Source organism: Larimichthys crocea, chromosome XIII, assembly GCF_000972845.2.
Source record: "Larimichthys crocea isolate SSNF chromosome XIII, L_crocea_2.0, whole genome shotgun sequence".
In the NCBI taxonomy this organism is placed as follows: Eukaryota; Metazoa; Chordata; class Actinopteri; family Sciaenidae; genus Larimichthys; species Larimichthys crocea.
Window position 1 is genome coordinate 22,974,784 of NC_040023.1, and position 17,683 is coordinate 22,992,466.

The following is a 17,683-nucleotide window of genomic DNA, read 5'->3' on the forward strand; positions in this document are numbered from 1 at the left end:
TTTTGGCATCTAGAAATGGTGATGTAATAACCCTTCTCCTGGCCTTTTCTTGTCTCTCTGCAGTGTGTGAAAGTGTATTTGCATTTCAGTGGTGTATTCTTGGAGGAAATTGAAAGTGGACACATTTTTCTATGGAGTCTGGTCAAAATTTTATATGGACCAAAATCACTTATCACTGCAGAGGGATTTAGATTGGGAAAAGTTCCTTCCAAAAAACAATTTTACCAGAAAAAAGGGCAAAACCTGAAGAACAGCAGCAAAGGTGGGATCAATCTCTTATCCAGGATGGACAGACATACGAGGTCCATACGATGTATGGAGCAAACAGATGTAGTAGTGAAAACATAAATGATGAATGACTTTGTGTTCGAGTTGAAAAGTCTTTTAAGCTCTTTTGTCATTAAATTTTGCACACATATTCATGTTCCCCAGAGGATGATTCCTAATGACTTTGGTAACTTTTCCTCTAGTGCCACCATGAAACTGACATTTGAGTGAAATGTTTTGACAATTAATTGCCATAAAATTTGGTGCAAACATCATGCAGTCATCATATTTACCTTAGAAAAACCCCTGATTTTTCATCTAGTACCACCATCAGGCCATAATTTGTCCAATAGTTTACTCTATGACCAAATACAATACAATACAAATACATTTTCATCAACCTTTTAAGTGCTAATTAGCAGATATTAGCAGGCTAGCACACTTCACAAAAGTGAACATTATACTTGCTTAATATCACTGTGTTAGCATCGTCATTGTGAGCGGATGTTGGTATGCTGGTATTAGCATTTAGTATGCTTTAATGTAAAGGTGAAATAAAAATATTATTATATAATATGTTTGCCCAAATGGTAGAGTGTGGGAAAGCAATGCAATTCTAATTAAATTCATATGACAACATCAAAAGAAGCAGAACAAAGTTAATCACATAAACATGATTAAATACCAGCCATACATGGCAGCTAATTTTAGCGTTAATTAGATTTGATACATGACTGTGAAATATACGCTGACATAAGAGCAGAGAGACAGATGAAATAAGGCAGAGTATGCTTCCTGTCTCATTGCAATGAGAGACGCCTGCTGCGTGCAGCTCTCACTTCAAGAGCCTGAAAAAGATCAATGAGGAAGAATAGCAGTGGGACTGGACTACAAATTGAGCAACCTTTAATCACCTCACACAGTTCACAGTAGTGTGAAAGTTCCCGCCATATGAAGGTTTAATCACTAGCCAAGCTGAATAGAGTCAGCTTGCTGCTAATAAAGGGCACATGGGGCCTATGGGGACACATGCACACATGCATGCTTTTGCTAATGCACACACAAATGTGTGGACGCCCTTGCGTCTTTTGCATACACAGGACTTTAAAACACGCCACCTCCAGCTTATAGATCTCAGAGTCACGCTGTCTTGAAAATGTTATCCATAGCCTTTCATTTGTAGCACACAAAGTAGCCCACGGAGAAAGAGGCAATCATCATTTATTAGCTAATTCAAGGGTTTCAATGACAAATGATAATTACATGACCCAACAGTCAATGGCCGCCAGGCTACTCAGGGAATGAAAACTGAGATCTGTCAGTGTTCTTAATAGGCAGAGACACAAGGGTCATTTGGTCACTCTTCAATTAATTGCTAGATGAATATACAATAGGTTCTGAGAATATTACTCAATGGGATAACATTTCACTGTAGGCGCATGTCCATCAAGTCTTTTACCTACAAATGCATACGCTTCATCACAAACAATATAGTCTTAGACAATAAAAGTAAGTGTCAAACGAGATTCTACAAAGACTAATCACAATAACAAGAAGAGAGAATCCTGAAGGTACCAGAAGGTTAATAAAGAAGGTGTGTAGTAAGAGACCTCATTAGCGAAAACCTTTCATGATGCTTCCCAGGAAACACATATAGCTGACCCAGGTGCCGCTGACAATGTGACCTTGGTGTGATGGTAAACGGGTAATAAATCCAGTGGCCACAGGGACACAGTTGTGCCGTTTGTGGACAGCCGGGTCAATGAAGAGGCGAGCTATGAATTTAAATTATACCTGTCTGTCTTCCTCCCTTGTCCCCACTATAAAATGCATTGAAATAATGGTGCTCCAGCGGCTCAGCGAGATCAGAAGCACGCTATTCAGGACGTTAAATGCAGCTCACCTTGCCATATGTCATACCCTCCCATTTTCCTGTCAATCACCTCTCTGCAGTAATGAATAAAGTAAAAGCATGATGAAGATCATCTGTGAAATACCCCGAAGCCCAGAATCCTTTACACATCAAAGACGAAATGCAATTAAAGTGATGCAGCAGTGCTGTGTCGAAAGTGTTCACCAGTTTCACCCTATAAATGCTGAACGATGAGGACCGACAATCTACTACAGTGCACAGAGATGTCAGCTGGTTCAGGATTGATATCAAACCTCGCTCTGCCACACTGAAAGGTGACAGGTCAAACAAACAGCACACTCCATATGACTGTTATTAACCTCTGGCTCACACTGTTTAAAGGAAGTGCCTGCCAGCGTGTTAGAATTATTGGCAATAAAAGTCCAATTCAATCAGAATTCGAAGGAAACACGAGGGCTTATGCTTATTCACCCATGTTGACCACATGTTGGTCATGCAGATTGTCAGTATTTTCAGCCATGTCAGACACAGTGGGCGGTAGACTGCCGTATTTTCAAAAAGGGTTTATTACTTTTCTAGCCACATTGATTTTGTATTGTGTAGATGACAAATAATGACTGTTTTGTCGTTAAAGTGAGAGGAAATTCCCTTCAGAGGCCTCAGACAAACTATAATTTTTGGAAGATATTTGTTGCCTGAAGGCATGCGGGATGTTATATTTCTCCCCTGTGGATTTATCTCTGAGATTTTCCACAGTAGGTTGGTTTAATTTCAGTTGAGGCTTGTTCTCACTACTCAATCCCTGCAAATCACTGCACCACCGTGGAGCCAGAAATCTGCTCTCAGTGTGGAGGAGCGACAGTGAGAGGGAGAGAGATAGAGTGAGGGTACAGTGGATCTCTGTCGCCATCTACAGAAACATGCACACCTGCCTGAGTTTCAGGACGTCGGTGCACCTTGGAGGTAGACCTAGAAAAGCAGGTAGCGCCACAAAAAAAGGTCAAAAGGTTTTTAAAAAATACAAAATAAAAATACAGATCTCTTAAATATAGCCAATATATATATTTTTTGGTGCTGAGCCATACTTGTTACCGCTCTCTTCCGGCACGCTGAATGAACAGAATCAAGCGCACCCTGGCGTCATGTGATTGGTCATGAGGAAGTAAACAGGGAGCAGAGGATCCAAAGAGGTGAGCGCTTTGCTGACAGTCTTTTAAAGTTTGCAGCTATGTGAATGAAATCACCAACACGCATATTAAATAGGGTTAGGGTTAGGCGATATGTTTGCATATGTTCACGTTGTTGTCGTTTGTAGCATCCAGGCTAACCAAAGCAGCGAGCAGGCTACGTGCTAACATTAGCTTGGTGGTAATAGATCATGTAATAACTCCTCAAATGATGCCAAATGATACCATTTAGTAACCGACGAGTGTTTTTAATGTGTTATGATGTGAAACGTGTGGTTTTAAACAGATCATTTAGAACCAAGAGTAAAGTTAGTGCTGCATTTAGATGCATTAAGGTAATTTGAATGACCTGAATGTGCTGGGAAAACCTCCATTCACACACAGAGTACTTCTTCAGTACTCCTTTAGTACTCCTTTAGTACTCCTTCAGTACTCCTTTCCTTTAGTACTCCTTCAGTACTCCTTCAGTACTCTTTTCCTTTAGTACTCCTTCGGTACTTCTTTAGTACTCCTTCAGTACTCCTTCAGTACTCCTTTAGTACTCTTTTAGTACTCCTTTAGTACTCCTTCAGTACTCCTTTCCTTTAGTACTCCTTCAGTACTCCTTCAGTACTCTTTTCCTTTAGTACTCCTTCAGCACTTCTTTAGTACTCCTTCAGTACTTCTTCAGTACTCCTTTAGTACTCCTTCAATACTCCTTCAGTACTCCTTCAGTACACCTTTAGTACACCTTTAGTACTCCTTCAGTACTCCTTTAGTACTCCTTCAGTACTTCTTCAGTACTCCTTTAGTACTCCTTTAGTACACCTTTAGTACTGCTTCAGTACTCCTTCAGTACACCTTTAGTGCACCTTTAGTACTCCTTCAGTACTCCTTCAGTACTCCTTTAGTACTACGCATCTGCTAAGTGAATGTATGAATGTATGTGTGTAAGCACTGGGGAGGAGTCAGAACTCATGACCAGTCTGGGTGATGGCAAGCGTTCATGTTTTGTAGATGAAACTGCAACAGCATCAAAAACAAACATTGATTTTGTTTTCAGACATCCTGCCTTTCTTTTTTCCCCCAGTTGGAGTAGCAGTCAGTCTGCTGTAAAAACACAGAGTCATCGTGTGGCTTGGTTTTTCATCTTCCTCCAGCCGCCATGGTGGACTTCCTGGCGGAGAACAACCTGTGCGGCCAGGCCATCCTCAGGATAGTTTCCAGAGGGAATGCTATCATTGCCGAGCTCTTGCGCCTCTCTGACTTCATCCCTCCAGTTTTCAGACTCAAGGACAAGAGCGACCAGCAGAAATATGGAGACATCATCTGTGACTTCAGCTACTTTAAGGTAAAGGTTTCATCAAGACATGTGCTCTAAGACGGTGGCTACAAATGCTGAAGTGACAATTAGGAAACTGGACCCATGATGCATGCTCATTGTGGTGGAAAATCTGAGGAGAAAAGGTACAGCTGTAGTTTGAAGAAGTTCTCAGGAGGCCTTGGTGACTTTGATACACAGTAGTATTCAATTAGGTATTAGTTGAAAACAAGGAACTGTGCTTACCTAAGCTGTCCTTGATCACAGTGGATGGGACTCAACATGGTATTCTGGGAGGCAGACAGCCAGTTTGTCTGGTACATTTATAGCAAAGTGGAACTGGGAGCCTGGAGTCTGCCCTTATCAGCCCAGCTGCTCTGTGCAGACAGCCAAGGAGACAGAGAGGAGACACAGAGTTTATTGCTTTAGATGAGGCAGGCTTGACATTGAGCTCAATATGTACAATATTCATACAGTTCAGGACATAAACAAACATTTTAGCTCTGTGTATGATTTATGAAAATAATTGCTTTCTTATTGGAACATCTATTCTACCTTGTCTCCTTTGTTGGTTGCTGTGTGTACACTTTCATAAAGACATGATTATAGATTCAGCATTGACTGCACTTGTTTTAAAATGTTGTTGTTTTTTTTTTGCCAGGGTCCAGAGTATTATGAGGGAAAGCTGGAAGCCAAACCTGATCTTCAAGACCTGGATGAAGAGTTCAGAGAAAACAACATTGAGATTCTGTCCAGGTTCTATCTGGCATTTGAGAGTGTCCACAAATATATAGTGGATCTTAACAGGTAAGGCAAGACGGGGGTTATTTATGTGGTTTGCTATTCAGCTGACTTTCACTTAAGTCAATTTAAGAGTGAAGGTTGTTCAGAATACGGAAACATGTTTTAAGAAACACATTCTCTGACCTTGATTTATAGTCTCTGCCTCATTTTCTCTCGTCTAAACCTCAAAACATGATAAAGTCTATGTTACAAGATGATATTATATCTCCTCTCTTCAGATATTTGGATGACCTACATGAGGGTGTTTATATTCAGCAGACCCTGGAGACTGTGCTCTTAAATGAGGATGGGAAACAGCTATTAGTAAGTCACACAAATGCATTTAATCAGTTTGAATTTTGTAACATCACAGAAACAATATTGATTTCCAGGCCTATCCCTTTAAATTACACATTTAAACCTTTTTGACACTACAGAAATTGATTGTGTTTTCTCTTCCATCTAGTGTGAAGCTCTGTACCTGTATGGAGTCATGTTGCTGGTTATTGACCAAAAAATTGAAGGGGAGGTCAGAGAGAGGATGCTTGTTTCCTACTATAGATACAGGTGCGCTTGTGACTCACACACACACACACACACACACACACATGCACACACACTGACTCCCACGCTTGGTGTGCTCAGTTTACTTGTTAGCCGGTGAGCTTGCTCACAGCAAAACTGAGTCACTTTGCTTTACTCGTATGTGCTTTTCTTAAAGTATTAGACAGCGTGAACTTGATTTCTTTTTATTTCTCCTCTTCTGCCTCTCAGTTAACCACCTCCTTATGTAAATGTGATATAATAAAGATGTGGATGCATTTATTCATTTAACTTACAGTGTTTCACTTGCCTCAGTCTTTCACATGCCTCCCGTTATTTAACTTTGTTTCACGTGTTCTTCAGTGCTGCCCGTTCATCAGCCGACTCCAACCTGGATGACATCTGCAAACTCCTGCGCAGCACCGGCTACTCCAGTCAACCTGGAGCCAAACGGCCAGCCAACTACCCAGAGAGCTACTTCCAGAGAGTGCCCATCAGTACCCCTTTTATTAGCATGGTCATTGGGAGGCTGCGTTCAGACGACATATACAACCAAGTAAGAAATTAGATTGAACATCATTTTGAACTTTTAATAAATTCCATTTGCCTTTTGTTACATTTTATTAGACTGTTACAAGTTTACCTGGTATGGATTGTGTCATGTTATGGTCCAGAACTAAACTCACATTTGTCTCCCTGTCCATCAGGTGTCTGCGTACCCTCTACCGGAGCATCGTAGCACAGCGCTGGCTAACCAGGCAGCCATGCTGTATGTATGCCTCTACTTCAGCCCGTCCATACTGCATACCCAGCAGGCCAAGATGAGAGAGATAGTAGACAAGTACTTCCCTGACAACTGGGTAAGACATCTGTTATATCGTGGGATTGTTCACTGGACAGGATTTTTCTGCACTGATAGTGTCGTGCAGGTAGATAAGAACTTAACCAAACAACTTGAAATGGCACTGCATGCACCGTGTTGCATTATGGCATTCATTATCTTGCCTTGTCTCAGTTTTTTTGTTTTGAATGTCGTGCTGAAGTGTTTGTTTTGTCTGCCTGCAGGTTATCAGTATCTACATGGGGATCACGGTGAACCTGGTGGAGGCTTGGGAACCGTACAAAGCTGCCAAGACCGCTCTCAACTACACCTTAGATTCTGCAAACATCAAAGAACAGGTATTCAAAAATTTGTCTTCAAAAAGTCTTCAGCTCTGTCCATTTTACAGTCCTTTTGTGTGGTGTGCTATTGTATGCAGGTACTGATAACTATGTCTGCAGAATTTGTAAGTCATCCAATGTGATCTAAATTAAAACACAAGGGTAAATCATATCAGTGACTTTGAAAGACATTTTTAAACTTGTCTTTAAAAGTTTGATGGTGAACATGAGCTCAAACTGAAGTACAGGTACAAACAAAGACACACTGAGGTCATGGAGAATTCTGCACTCATAGCAGGATGAGACGTGAACAATCCTTGTTTATCATCTGCAAATTTTGCCATGATTCCTAATGACCACTAGTGGGAGGGAATTCATTATTTATTTTTCAAGGTGAAATCTCCCTCTCTGTAATACACCTCTCCCAACATCATTTGTGTAGGCCACTCGATATGCAGCCAGCATGGAGACCCTGAGGCCTCACGTGCAGCAGCTGCTTAAGGAAGGTTTCCTCAGGGAGGAGATCATCCTGGACAACATTCCCAAACTACTCAACTGTCTGAGGGATTGCAATGTTGCTATCCGCTGGCTGATGCTGCACTCTGCAGAGTCAGGTGAGACTACAGGGCATATTTTTCCTTGAAGAGTAAGAAGACAATGTTTTATTTTTGTCCATTTTAGTTGGCATGAGCTGACTTGCTCCAGACTCCAGACAGTGTTTTCATACACTTTACTCAAATTAAACATTTTCTTACAGCCTATGACCCAAACAACAAGAGACTGCGTCAGATGAAAGACCAAGTGCTCAACGACTCCAAATACAACCCCAAGATCCTGTTCCAGATCCTGCTAGACACTGCTCAGTTTGAGTTCACACTCAAAGAGGTGAGTGTCAATACTCCATAATGTGAATGATGACTGTTAAAACATAGAAAATTAAGGAAGACACTGGGCTTCTCTCTCTTTTAGACAGAGTGAAAGTGTAAAACTAATGAGAGAATAATTCCAAAGTGATCCAGCCGACCGTAGTTCTCGTTAGGTGTGTCCCCTCTGTCGTCAATTAGAATACAGTGAGACAGCATATGGCTAGCCAGTCTATCACAAGGAGAGGACACAAATTTAATGTTCTCATTACACATCTCATCTGACTAATCCTTCCTCATCGATTTAGCATCTGTGCTGTTCCTCTTCCAGATGTTCAAGCAGATGTTGTCAGAGAAGCAGATCAAATGGGAGAGCTACAAGAAGGAGGGATCAGAGAGAATGACTGAGCTGGCCGAGGTCTTCTCTGGCGTCAAACCTCTTACCAGGGTGGAGAAAAACGGTGAGTTGCAAGAAGCGGTACTGACCAAAAGGAACTTCATCCATGCAGTGTTTCATGCTTTGAATTTCACAGGTTATTTCAGCGCTGGAACACAAATGCTGAAATGAGTTTAAGCGTGAAGAAGCCCAGAGTAAAATGTTGAGGCAGGGAGACATCATGGGAAAAAACGCATCAGACAGACATGCAGGGAGAGGCATATTAAAATTACATCAGTCATACTTAACTTCTATCACTGTGACTCTTGCAGAGAGACCCATTTTTCATAACAGCCACTTGTGAAGAATATTTAGATAACATTCTCTCTCCGCTTGTACTAAACATTTCTATTACTCCTCACAGAGAACTTACAGGCCTGGTTCAGGGAAATCTCAAAGCAGATCGAGTCTTTGAACTACGAGGACTCCACAGCTGCTGGGAGGAAGACAGTTCAGCTCATACAGGCTCTCGTTGAGGTGAGCAAGATAATCATATTTCACGCGAGCTTTACATTTTCACTTTAAACCCAGAGTGCTGATCTTTTAGACTTGATCTGCTAAAATATACAAACATTATTTGAATCCCTTTATCCTATCTGATGAAGAACAATGTATGCCAATAGTAGCAAAACAAATAGACAAAATAAACTGCTATAAAATGCATAGAAATAGAGACACATCAGAGTACATAATAGAACTGTATTGTTGTGATGCCTCGATTTTCTTTTGTCTATCCTGCCACATTCTTTTGTAACATAAAATATGGAACAAATATGATTATGAACACTGGGTTATGTTTATTTATATAGCCACTGATAACTGTTTACACAATTAGCTAGTCCGTGGGTACAGTCTTTTGCGCCAGCACCAAATTATCCTCATGAGCCAGAAATTTAATGAGCGCCAATAGAGGATTGTTGTTTTTTTTTTACACCTTAGATACGGATATGTGTTTGTAGTGTTGTTTGTTTTCTCTACAGTTACGTGTTTCTATGAAAATGTTTTTCACTTCGTCTTTAGGTCCAAGAGTTCCACCAGTTGGAGTCGAACCTGCAGGTCTGTCAGTTCCTGGCTGACACCAGGAAGTTCCTGCACCAAATGATTCGCACCATTAATATCAAAGAAGAGGTCCTCATCACCATGCAGATAGTTGGAGATCTGTCCTACGCGTGGCAGATAATTGACAGGTACTTAGCCACTAATGAGTAATTCATAAATGGAAAATGAATCTTTGGCTTTAAACTAAACTTTTTCTGCTTTATGTGTTACTCTGCAGCTTCACATTAATTATGCAGGAGAGCATCAGAGTCAACCCGTCCATGGTTACTAAACTGAGAGCTACATTTCTGAAGGTGAGGATCTGTGCCCAGCACACATGCTTATACTAGGACAAAGAAATTATAGCAAATCCTAAATTATACCTATAATTTTGCCTTGATTTGGAGAAATGCTACCTGTAACGCTAAAAAAACAAAAACATTTGTGTGTGTAATCAGCTGGCATCTGCATTGGACCTTCCATTGCTGCGTATCAACCAGGCCAACAGTGCCGACCTGCTGAGTGTCTCACAGTTCTACTCTGGAGAGTTGGTGGCGTATGTCAGGAAGGTAAAGTACATTAATGTTTTCATCTTACAAAAGTGGTTCCTGCTTTTAAAGTTTTTCAAAGCTGAGAGGACTTTCCTGTGGTACTTGTAAATGAACATGGTTTCACATTTTTAACAAATGAGCTCTGCATGCTGTAAGCTGTTGTTCAGTAACAGCTGCAGACATGATTAATGTTTCTGCAACCATCTGCTTGGCAAATTTACCCCAAAACAGCTACTTAGTGGATGTGTACCTTAAGATGCTATTACCTTCTGCTTTCATCAGCCACATTCTGTGTTACTTTCTTCCAGAGGATTTGCTTCTCCTAGACGTACACAGGATTTTTGATTTGCAGGATCGTGCACCATCTGCTTTTGAAGACTAATCTCAACTTTTCTGTATTTAAAAAAAAATCCTCAGTTTGGGTATCTTTTCTTCTTATTTCCAGGTACTGCAGATCATCCCAGAGAGCATGTTCACTTCTCTGGCCAAGATCATCAAGCTTCAGATCCATGACATCATGGAGGTGCCCACACGGCTAGATAAGGACAAGCTGAAGGACTACTCTCAGCTCGGGGCTCGCTATGAAGTAAAAGAATTGTTGTGTTTCCATCACACTTTACAACGTGCATGTAACTCCTGGAGTGTTGTTCAGAATGAAAGAAAATATCAAAAGCAGAAAGAGAGGCCTCAAGTTGTTCTGTTTTGATGTCGACTCATCTGCAGTATGTGAGTGTGAGGCAATCATACAGGCGGGCATTTCTAAACATTTTTCAATCTCACTCGCAGCTTTTGATGTGAAATACAAATTGGAAAAAAGGCTTGATGTGGAAGCAAATTGTGAGACTTACTTGAATTGCATTAATTAGAATTTGTCCTTGGTTTTTGAAATTGGATCTTTTGAAATGTAGTCAAACGCCTTGAAATTTAAGATGGTTACAAAGTTTAACTTTTGGATGGAATTTAATCTTTAAATTTTAAACTTACAAAAAAAACAACACATTTTTTTAATTTATATTGTTGAAGTACAATATCTGCAGGCATCTTCTTTATACAAATTGATGTAGAAGTATTTTCTTTCGCTTTGACTGATTTAATTGAAGTTTTTCTGGGTTCTGTTTGTTATTTGTGTGCCTGAGCGTCTTTCTGCTTCTTGTGATCACAGGTGGCCAAACTCACCCATGACATCTCTATTTTCACTGAGGGAATCCTGATGATGAAGACCACTCTAGTTGGAATCATAAAGGTAAATGATGTGATGAAGTTGTTTGGACTTGTTAAAAGGTTTTCTACTTTTACTGTTGATGATAATAATGATGATAATATATCGAAACAGCTTTTTCTCTGTCCTAACATGCAAGCATGGATTTGGCGTTGACATCACAGTCTAGTTAAAGAATAAGTCACTGTTGTGGATTTGACTTTACTAATGCACTGTGATGCTTTAGGTGGATCCCAAGCAGCTTCTGGAGGATGGCATCAGGAAGGAGCTGGTTAAGAGGGTAGCATATGCTCTGCACAAGGGATTGATCTTCAACCCCAAGGCTAAGGTCAGATGTGCTATCTGTCACTGCATATAGTCAAAACAAAATCAATTCAGAATTTTGCCCAGATTACCATGTCAATCATCTTTTTACTGGCGCAGTCTAATATCTAGACTAATCTCCATGTCCTCTTGCCCTGTGAGAATCAGGGATAATAGCATAAAAAGATGATACTAAACAATAACTGTCCACTCTCCTAGATGAGTGAGCTAATGCCCAAACTGAAGGATATGGCAGCCACCATGGATGGGTTCTACAGGTCGTTTGAGTACATCCAGGACTATGTCAGCATTTACGGCCTTAAAATCTGGCAGGAAGAAGTATCCCGCATCATCAACTACAATGTAGAACAGGAATGCAACAGCTTCCTCAGGGCCAAGGTCAGGCTCAGTGCATTAGCATGCGTTTTACTGTGTCTGACATAAGTGCATGCCTCTGTAATCAATACACAATGCTCTGGTTATTTGTCTTTAATGGCAGTTGATTGATTGGTTCTTTCCTTGCTTCCAATTAGATCCAGGACTGGCAGAGTGTGCACCAGTCCACTCACATCCCCATCCCAAAGTTTCCCTCGGTGGATGAGTCTGCCACCTTCATCGGTCGTCTCTGCAGAGAGATCCTCCGAATCACTGATCCCAAGTATGTCTCCTCAAATCTAAAATATATTTCTCTCAGAACAACTTTAATCTGAAGATGGACATACAACCCTTGGTCATATCTCTAGACACTGAATTTTGCAGTATTTACAAGCTTCCCTTTAAACCACTGGTTCTTTTTACAGGGTAACATGCTACATTGATCAGATGAACACTTGGTACGACCTTAAAAGCCACCAGGAGGTCACCAACAACAGGCTGTTCTCTGAAATCCAGAACACCCTCGGTACATTTGGGCTCAACGGACTAGACCGCCTGCTCTGCTTCATGATTGTCAAGGAACTTCAGGTAATTTGTCTCAGACTGCGCATCAAATCTACCACCAAACTCATTGAATAAACAGCGGTGACAAATGACTGCTTTCAGATCTGTGAGGGGTGATTGTATTTTCAGTGCACATGGTATGCACACTTGAATATATTGGCACTGTTAGCAACCCGTTTCTTTCCTTAGAACTTCCTGACAATGATTCAGAGGACCATCCTGAGGGACAAAGCTGTGGTTGATGTTTTTAAAGCCATGCTGAGTGTTGTCAACCCAATCCAGGGCATTGTGGGTAGGTATTCATCTGGGAAATCCTACAAGCTGCCAGAATCTTTTTATTCCTTAAGAAGAAACTATTTGTTTTTTGTTTTTTTTCCAACAGCTAATGCCAGCAAAGTGTACGCCAGTACTGTGGCCAAAACCCAGAAGATCTGGGGTGCATACCAGGAGTCCATCATGAAGGTGGTACTTCATGATATTATTTAATGTTGTGAATAGAAAATAATTAATAATTTGATGTTCATGGTTCATTATTTGAAGAAGAAACATGAATTCAGATGGTGTTTACAATCTTTAATTTTTAATGAGCCCTTCATGTTCCCTCTGATTGTTCATGACACTCTTCATTGTCTGTCAATGCCAATAAAGTCATGATGCTATAAATATAATGTTTTATAAATGTGTGCTTGTCGTAGGTGGGTCAAATGCAGATTCTCAGACAGCAGATAGCTAATGAGCTGAACTACTCCTGCAAGTTTGACTCGAAACACCTGGCTGCTGCCCTGGAAAACCTCAACAAGTTAGTCCAGTCTCACTACATCAGAGCATACTGTCCCACTTTTCTAAAATCTTTGTAACTGTGTTACAATATCATTGATATCATTAGTGTTAAGGGGGAAGCATTGCTGTTTCATATCATGAAGAGATAGTTGTAGATACTCCATGTTTGCTTCAAAATGTTGCTTATATTTATGACCTTTAGACTCATGACATATATAAATATTTGATTATTACCACTTATTTTGTACTGCTAGTATATTATATATACTACTACTACTATATATACATCATCTCTTCTTGTGTCCTTACCAGGTCTCTGCTGGCAGACATTGAAGCTCACTACCAGGATCCATCCTTGCCCTACCCAAAGGAGGACAACACTCTGCTGTATGACATTACTGCCCATCTGGAGGCTGCTGGCATTCACAACCCACTCAACAAGGTCTCATTATTATACAAGAAAATTGGCGTTGCTTCCCACACAGCATGATCAATGTTTGACGAATTCAAATTGATTTTCAGAACCTCTCGCTGTTTGTTTATTTTGTACGGTTATGCATTACACATCACTCTGACCACTTGTGTTCCGTTTATGTTTGTCACAGATCTACATCACCACTAAGCGCCTGCCGTACTTCCCCATCATCAACTTCCTGTTCATTATTGCACAGCTGCCTAAACTTCAGTACAGCAAAAACCAAGGCAAGTTTTTTTTCTTTTGCCAGCCTAATGTTGTAGATAGTTTTGCACCTGCACTTTGCATTATTTTGTGCAGTGCAGGAAGTCACTACTTGAACAAGGAAGGTTTAAGGAATTTGAGTACAACAAATCTTGGTATAATACTGATTATTACTAATTATCTGGTGGATTTTTCTCTCAGTATACCAGACTTAGGTGGTATGTAAGACTGCACCCACATGTAAATGATTTCTTGTGTTTTCCCAGGAATGACATGCAGGAAAGCCACAGACCCAGTGGACTGGCCTCCTCTAGTGCTCGGCATGCTTACCCTGCTGAAGCAGTTCCACTCCAGATACACAAATCAGTTCATGGCTCTCATTGGTCAGTTCATCCGCTCTATCATGGAGCAGTGCACAAGGTAACAAAACAAGCTTGATTACTTGGGAATAATTACTCAGATTACATATTTTAACACTTTATTTTGTGTAGTTAAGTAAAAATAGTGTGTCTTTTATTATATTCATCCTGTTCTAACTTTATGAACTAATGTGTGAGTTTCCATTTGTTGCCGTTATAGTCAGAAGATCCCTGACATGCCTTCTGATGTGGTGGGAGCTCTGATGTTCCTAGAAGACTACGTGAAGTACACAAAACTGTCACGCAAGGTAGGACAACTTGGGCCTTAGTAATGCTGCTAGTTATGTCAAAAGAAATGTGGTAAATTACAACAATTACATGAACTGTGGGTAGTATGGAACCCGGGGCTTTGATTTCTAATGATTCTAGTCTAATAGGTTTAGAAGCTTTATTGTTATACAGTCAGATGTAAAACTTTGTAACTGTAAGAAAAGCTTAATGGCCCCGAATGAGACACAATTATAGACATTTTTAAGCACTATGTCTTCCATGTTTACTGTATGTACTGTGGAATAATGATATGTATTTATGTGTTTCTCGTTTTCTCTGTATTCCTAAGGTGGCCGAAGCCCATGTGCCCAGTTTCATTTTTGATGAGTTCAGAACAATACTGTGAAGATCTGGATGAAACAGTTCATTGTAAAGTCATGCTCCTGTCGGCATAGGCTTTTTTCACTGTAGACATTTTGACTTTTTGATATTAAGAGGAGCACAAATGTTATGGTTTATTAAGACACTTGAAAAGAATGAAGAAATGATTAATGTTATCAGTGACAGCGACCCAGGATGCACATCACCAGGAGCAGCTGAATGGAGTTCATCCTCAATTCATTTCATGATTTGCAGCTGTGCTTCAATGTCTTCTGTGAAAAAAGCCTATTTAATCGATAACACATTTCATTGACCATTCATGTCTTAATGCACTAATAATAGATTGTACAAATAGAGAAATTTTAGATAACATATTACTTAACTTGCCAATTTTGTATATTGTCACTTTGTGCCATTTCCAAATAATGTTCATTAATAAAAAAAATAAATAAAGATGATACAGTGTTGTTTCACTTTTGGTTGACTTTAAAGGCTTTTACTTTGAAGGCTTTTACTTTGAAAAAACAATCCCGGAAATCAGAACTTAGTCACAGCTACTGTTTCTGTTACTTCTTCGCGCGTGATTCGTGTGTCATTTCTGTTGTCACGTTTTATTAATATATTAATTAAGTTATCTCCACAACACACAGCATCAGGAACAAACTAAAACATCGCTACTCGACATTTATACTGTAGCTCGTCGCTAGGTAACTCGAACAGAAGCCGGTAACGATAGCAACTTAGGCTAACGTCAGTTAGCTGGACTTCAGGTTGTGTGTTTGTCTTTGTGTGTGTGTTTGTTTGTTTGTCTTTGTGTGTGTGTGTGTGTGATTGTAAAGGATACACACCGTGATGTCTCTCAGCGCGGTTCACGGTACACTGTCGAGCCTGAAGGCGTGTCAGGCAGACATCGGGACCGGGATGGACATAGTGACAGATGTTGCTATGGACCTGGCGGAAACTCAAGGTAAACACTCCGATCATGTCTGACACTGTCACCTTGTTTTACTTTCAATCGGTATTTTATTTTTTGTGCAACTTAAAGTAACATAATAACCAGGAATACCCCCAGAATTCATCCATCTTGATCCAATACATGAATGTATAGTGGTATAAGTATATTTACTCATGTAGAGTACCATTGAGCTGGCTAAGTTACTTGTACTTTAGTTACTTTTGTGCTACTTCATACCTCTATAGCACATTTCACAGGGAATTATTGTACTTTTACTTTTTATTACATTGACCTGCAGCTACTAGTTACCATAGACAGTATGCTAGTTACTTAAAGTGGACATGAAACACTATATGTGATATAATTTACAAGTTGGACTTGATCAGTGAAACTGGATAAAAACTAAGTAATCCAAGTAACTATAAGTAATCCAAGTAACATTTTTCAAACAAGTGTAGCTCGATCATAGCATGTGATGTGTGTTAGTTCATAGGATAAACTACTCCACCTTTGATGCATAGGTTTTTATATTTTTTATGCAAATAATGCAAGATGGATTATTTTATATAATGTATATAGTGTGGTATTGCTACTTTTAATTTAAGTAAATGATCTGAATGCTTTTTTTACGCCTGCTGTTACGTTACAGATAAAGACGTGAACCCTGGCATCAAAGAGATGGAGGCCATGATTCTGGAGTGTGCCAAGCTGGACAGGGAGATTAACTACTTTGTTGACGTCGTGCAACAAGTCACAGCAGAGGTGGGAGCAACCTTTCCCCTTATAGTAAATTAATAGGTCAGCCTCAAGATGCATAACCTGGATAAGGGCTTAAATATGCATATAGATGACTGGTTCTTTGGAAGGTCATTCGGCACTCATGGCGGCTCCCGCTATGCTGTTTACACCCAGTTTTTCTGGAGTGGCAAGTCTTAATGTCAAGGTGTTAGTTTGAAATGTCAGGGAAAATACCAAAGTTGACTCTAATTGTAAAGGTGCAGGAAAAAGTCTAAACTGCTTTGGTTTCTGTAGGTTACTACACAGCAGCCAGAGGCCATGTTCAGCCTGTCTGCCAAAGTGAAGGAGCAGTTCACGGAGAGGATAGGCAGGCTCTCGGATGCTGAACTGCAGAGTCATCAGAAAGTAGTGGCCTTCAAGGACAGCATCAGTAACTCTCTCAACCAAGGTAAGGCCTGAGTAGAGAAAAGGTGGAGAAAATAGTCTGAATGTATGCACGGCCCAACTCGACTAAATGCAATGTGTCCAGGACTTATAATAGACTTTGATAATAGCTGTATGTGCAGGAGGGCTTCTGAGTCGAGGAGAGAGAGGAATCTTGGGATGTGTCCTTTATCAGGATAATTAGTTTAATTTCAAACAAGCACATTAGAGTTGGCAGTGTTTACTCTTAAATAATTATGTTTGTCAGCCACCCCGTGGCTGTTATTTTCTGCTCTTTAATTGCTTTTCTTATTACAACCCTTATTAAAAAAAGGCCACACACAGATAATGCCATATTTTTAGGTTTCTCTGTAGACATTATGAGTGAAATTGCTGCTGCACCACTGTTATTTTTCCCAGTTTGACTCTGTCTGAAAAGTTTTGTCGTGTGGGAATCTTATTTTGAGGTGAGAACTTTGTGAACTGAAGTGATTTATACGAGATCATTTCATATACTGTCAATGTATTCTATTATGTGAAGGCTTGAAGGCCACATCAAACATAATTATTATCACTAAATGGGCGGCAGGACTATCACCCCACACTAAACTTTATGAAGCTTACCTGTTGAACTC

At 40.2% G+C, this 17,683-nt stretch overlaps 2 protein-coding genes across 4 annotated transcripts in view; both read left to right on the forward strand.

The window, feature by feature from the left end:
- The first annotated feature begins 3,172 nt into the window (after positions 1 to 3,172).
- washc5 (WASH complex subunit 5) lies at positions 3,173 to 15,377 on the forward strand. Its single transcript, XM_019260679.2, has 29 exons — positions 3,173 to 3,330; positions 4,397 to 4,657; positions 5,289 to 5,434; positions 5,650 to 5,734; positions 5,877 to 5,977; positions 6,317 to 6,509; positions 6,661 to 6,813; positions 7,019 to 7,132; positions 7,557 to 7,728; positions 7,872 to 7,999; positions 8,309 to 8,438; positions 8,778 to 8,890; positions 9,434 to 9,600; positions 9,690 to 9,765; positions 9,910 to 10,020; positions 10,448 to 10,588; positions 11,165 to 11,245; positions 11,448 to 11,549; positions 11,744 to 11,923; positions 12,058 to 12,182; positions 12,325 to 12,487; positions 12,653 to 12,755; positions 12,846 to 12,925; positions 13,159 to 13,262; positions 13,556 to 13,685; positions 13,849 to 13,945; positions 14,189 to 14,342; positions 14,502 to 14,589; positions 14,901 to 15,377. Exons 2-29 carry the CDS (start codon positions 4,472 to 4,474, stop codon positions 14,955 to 14,957), a joined length of 3,480 nt encoding a protein of 1,159 aa, XP_019116224.2. The 5' UTR covers positions 3,173 to 3,330; positions 4,397 to 4,471; the 3' UTR covers positions 14,958 to 15,377.
- An 80-nt stretch (positions 15,378 to 15,457) lies between these two features.
- nsmce2 (NSE2 (MMS21) homolog, SMC5-SMC6 complex SUMO ligase) overlaps positions 15,458 to 17,683 on the forward strand; it is a 4,617-nt gene continuing 2,391 nt past the window's right edge. Inside the window, exons 1-4 of one of the 3 annotated variants that reach the window (XM_027286075.1) lie at positions 15,458 to 15,715; positions 15,756 to 15,899; positions 16,537 to 16,649; positions 16,920 to 17,073. In XM_027286075.1, coding sequence (XP_027141876.1) covers positions 15,785 to 15,899; positions 16,537 to 16,649; positions 16,920 to 17,073 — 382 coding nt within the window. In that variant the 5' untranslated portion in view covers positions 15,458 to 15,715; positions 15,756 to 15,784. Of the gene's footprint in view, positions 15,716 to 15,752; positions 15,900 to 16,536; positions 16,650 to 16,919; positions 17,074 to 17,683 lie in introns of all 3 variants that reach the window. The other 2 variants (XM_027286076.1, XM_027286077.1) reach the window with 2 other exon arrangements.

Coding starts and splice junctions, on each gene's coding strand:
- washc5 (XM_019260679.2), top strand. CDS start 4,472: ATGGTGGACTTCCTGGCGGAGAACAACCTGTGCGGCCAGGCCATCCTC. Junction 6,814..7,018: donor AGTACTTCCCTGACAACTGG/GTAAGACATCTG, acceptor GTCTGCCTGCAG/GTTATCAGTATCTACATGGG. Junction 7,133..7,556: donor CTGCAAACATCAAAGAACAG/GTATTCAAAAAT, acceptor TCATTTGTGTAG/GCCACTCGATATGCAGCCAG.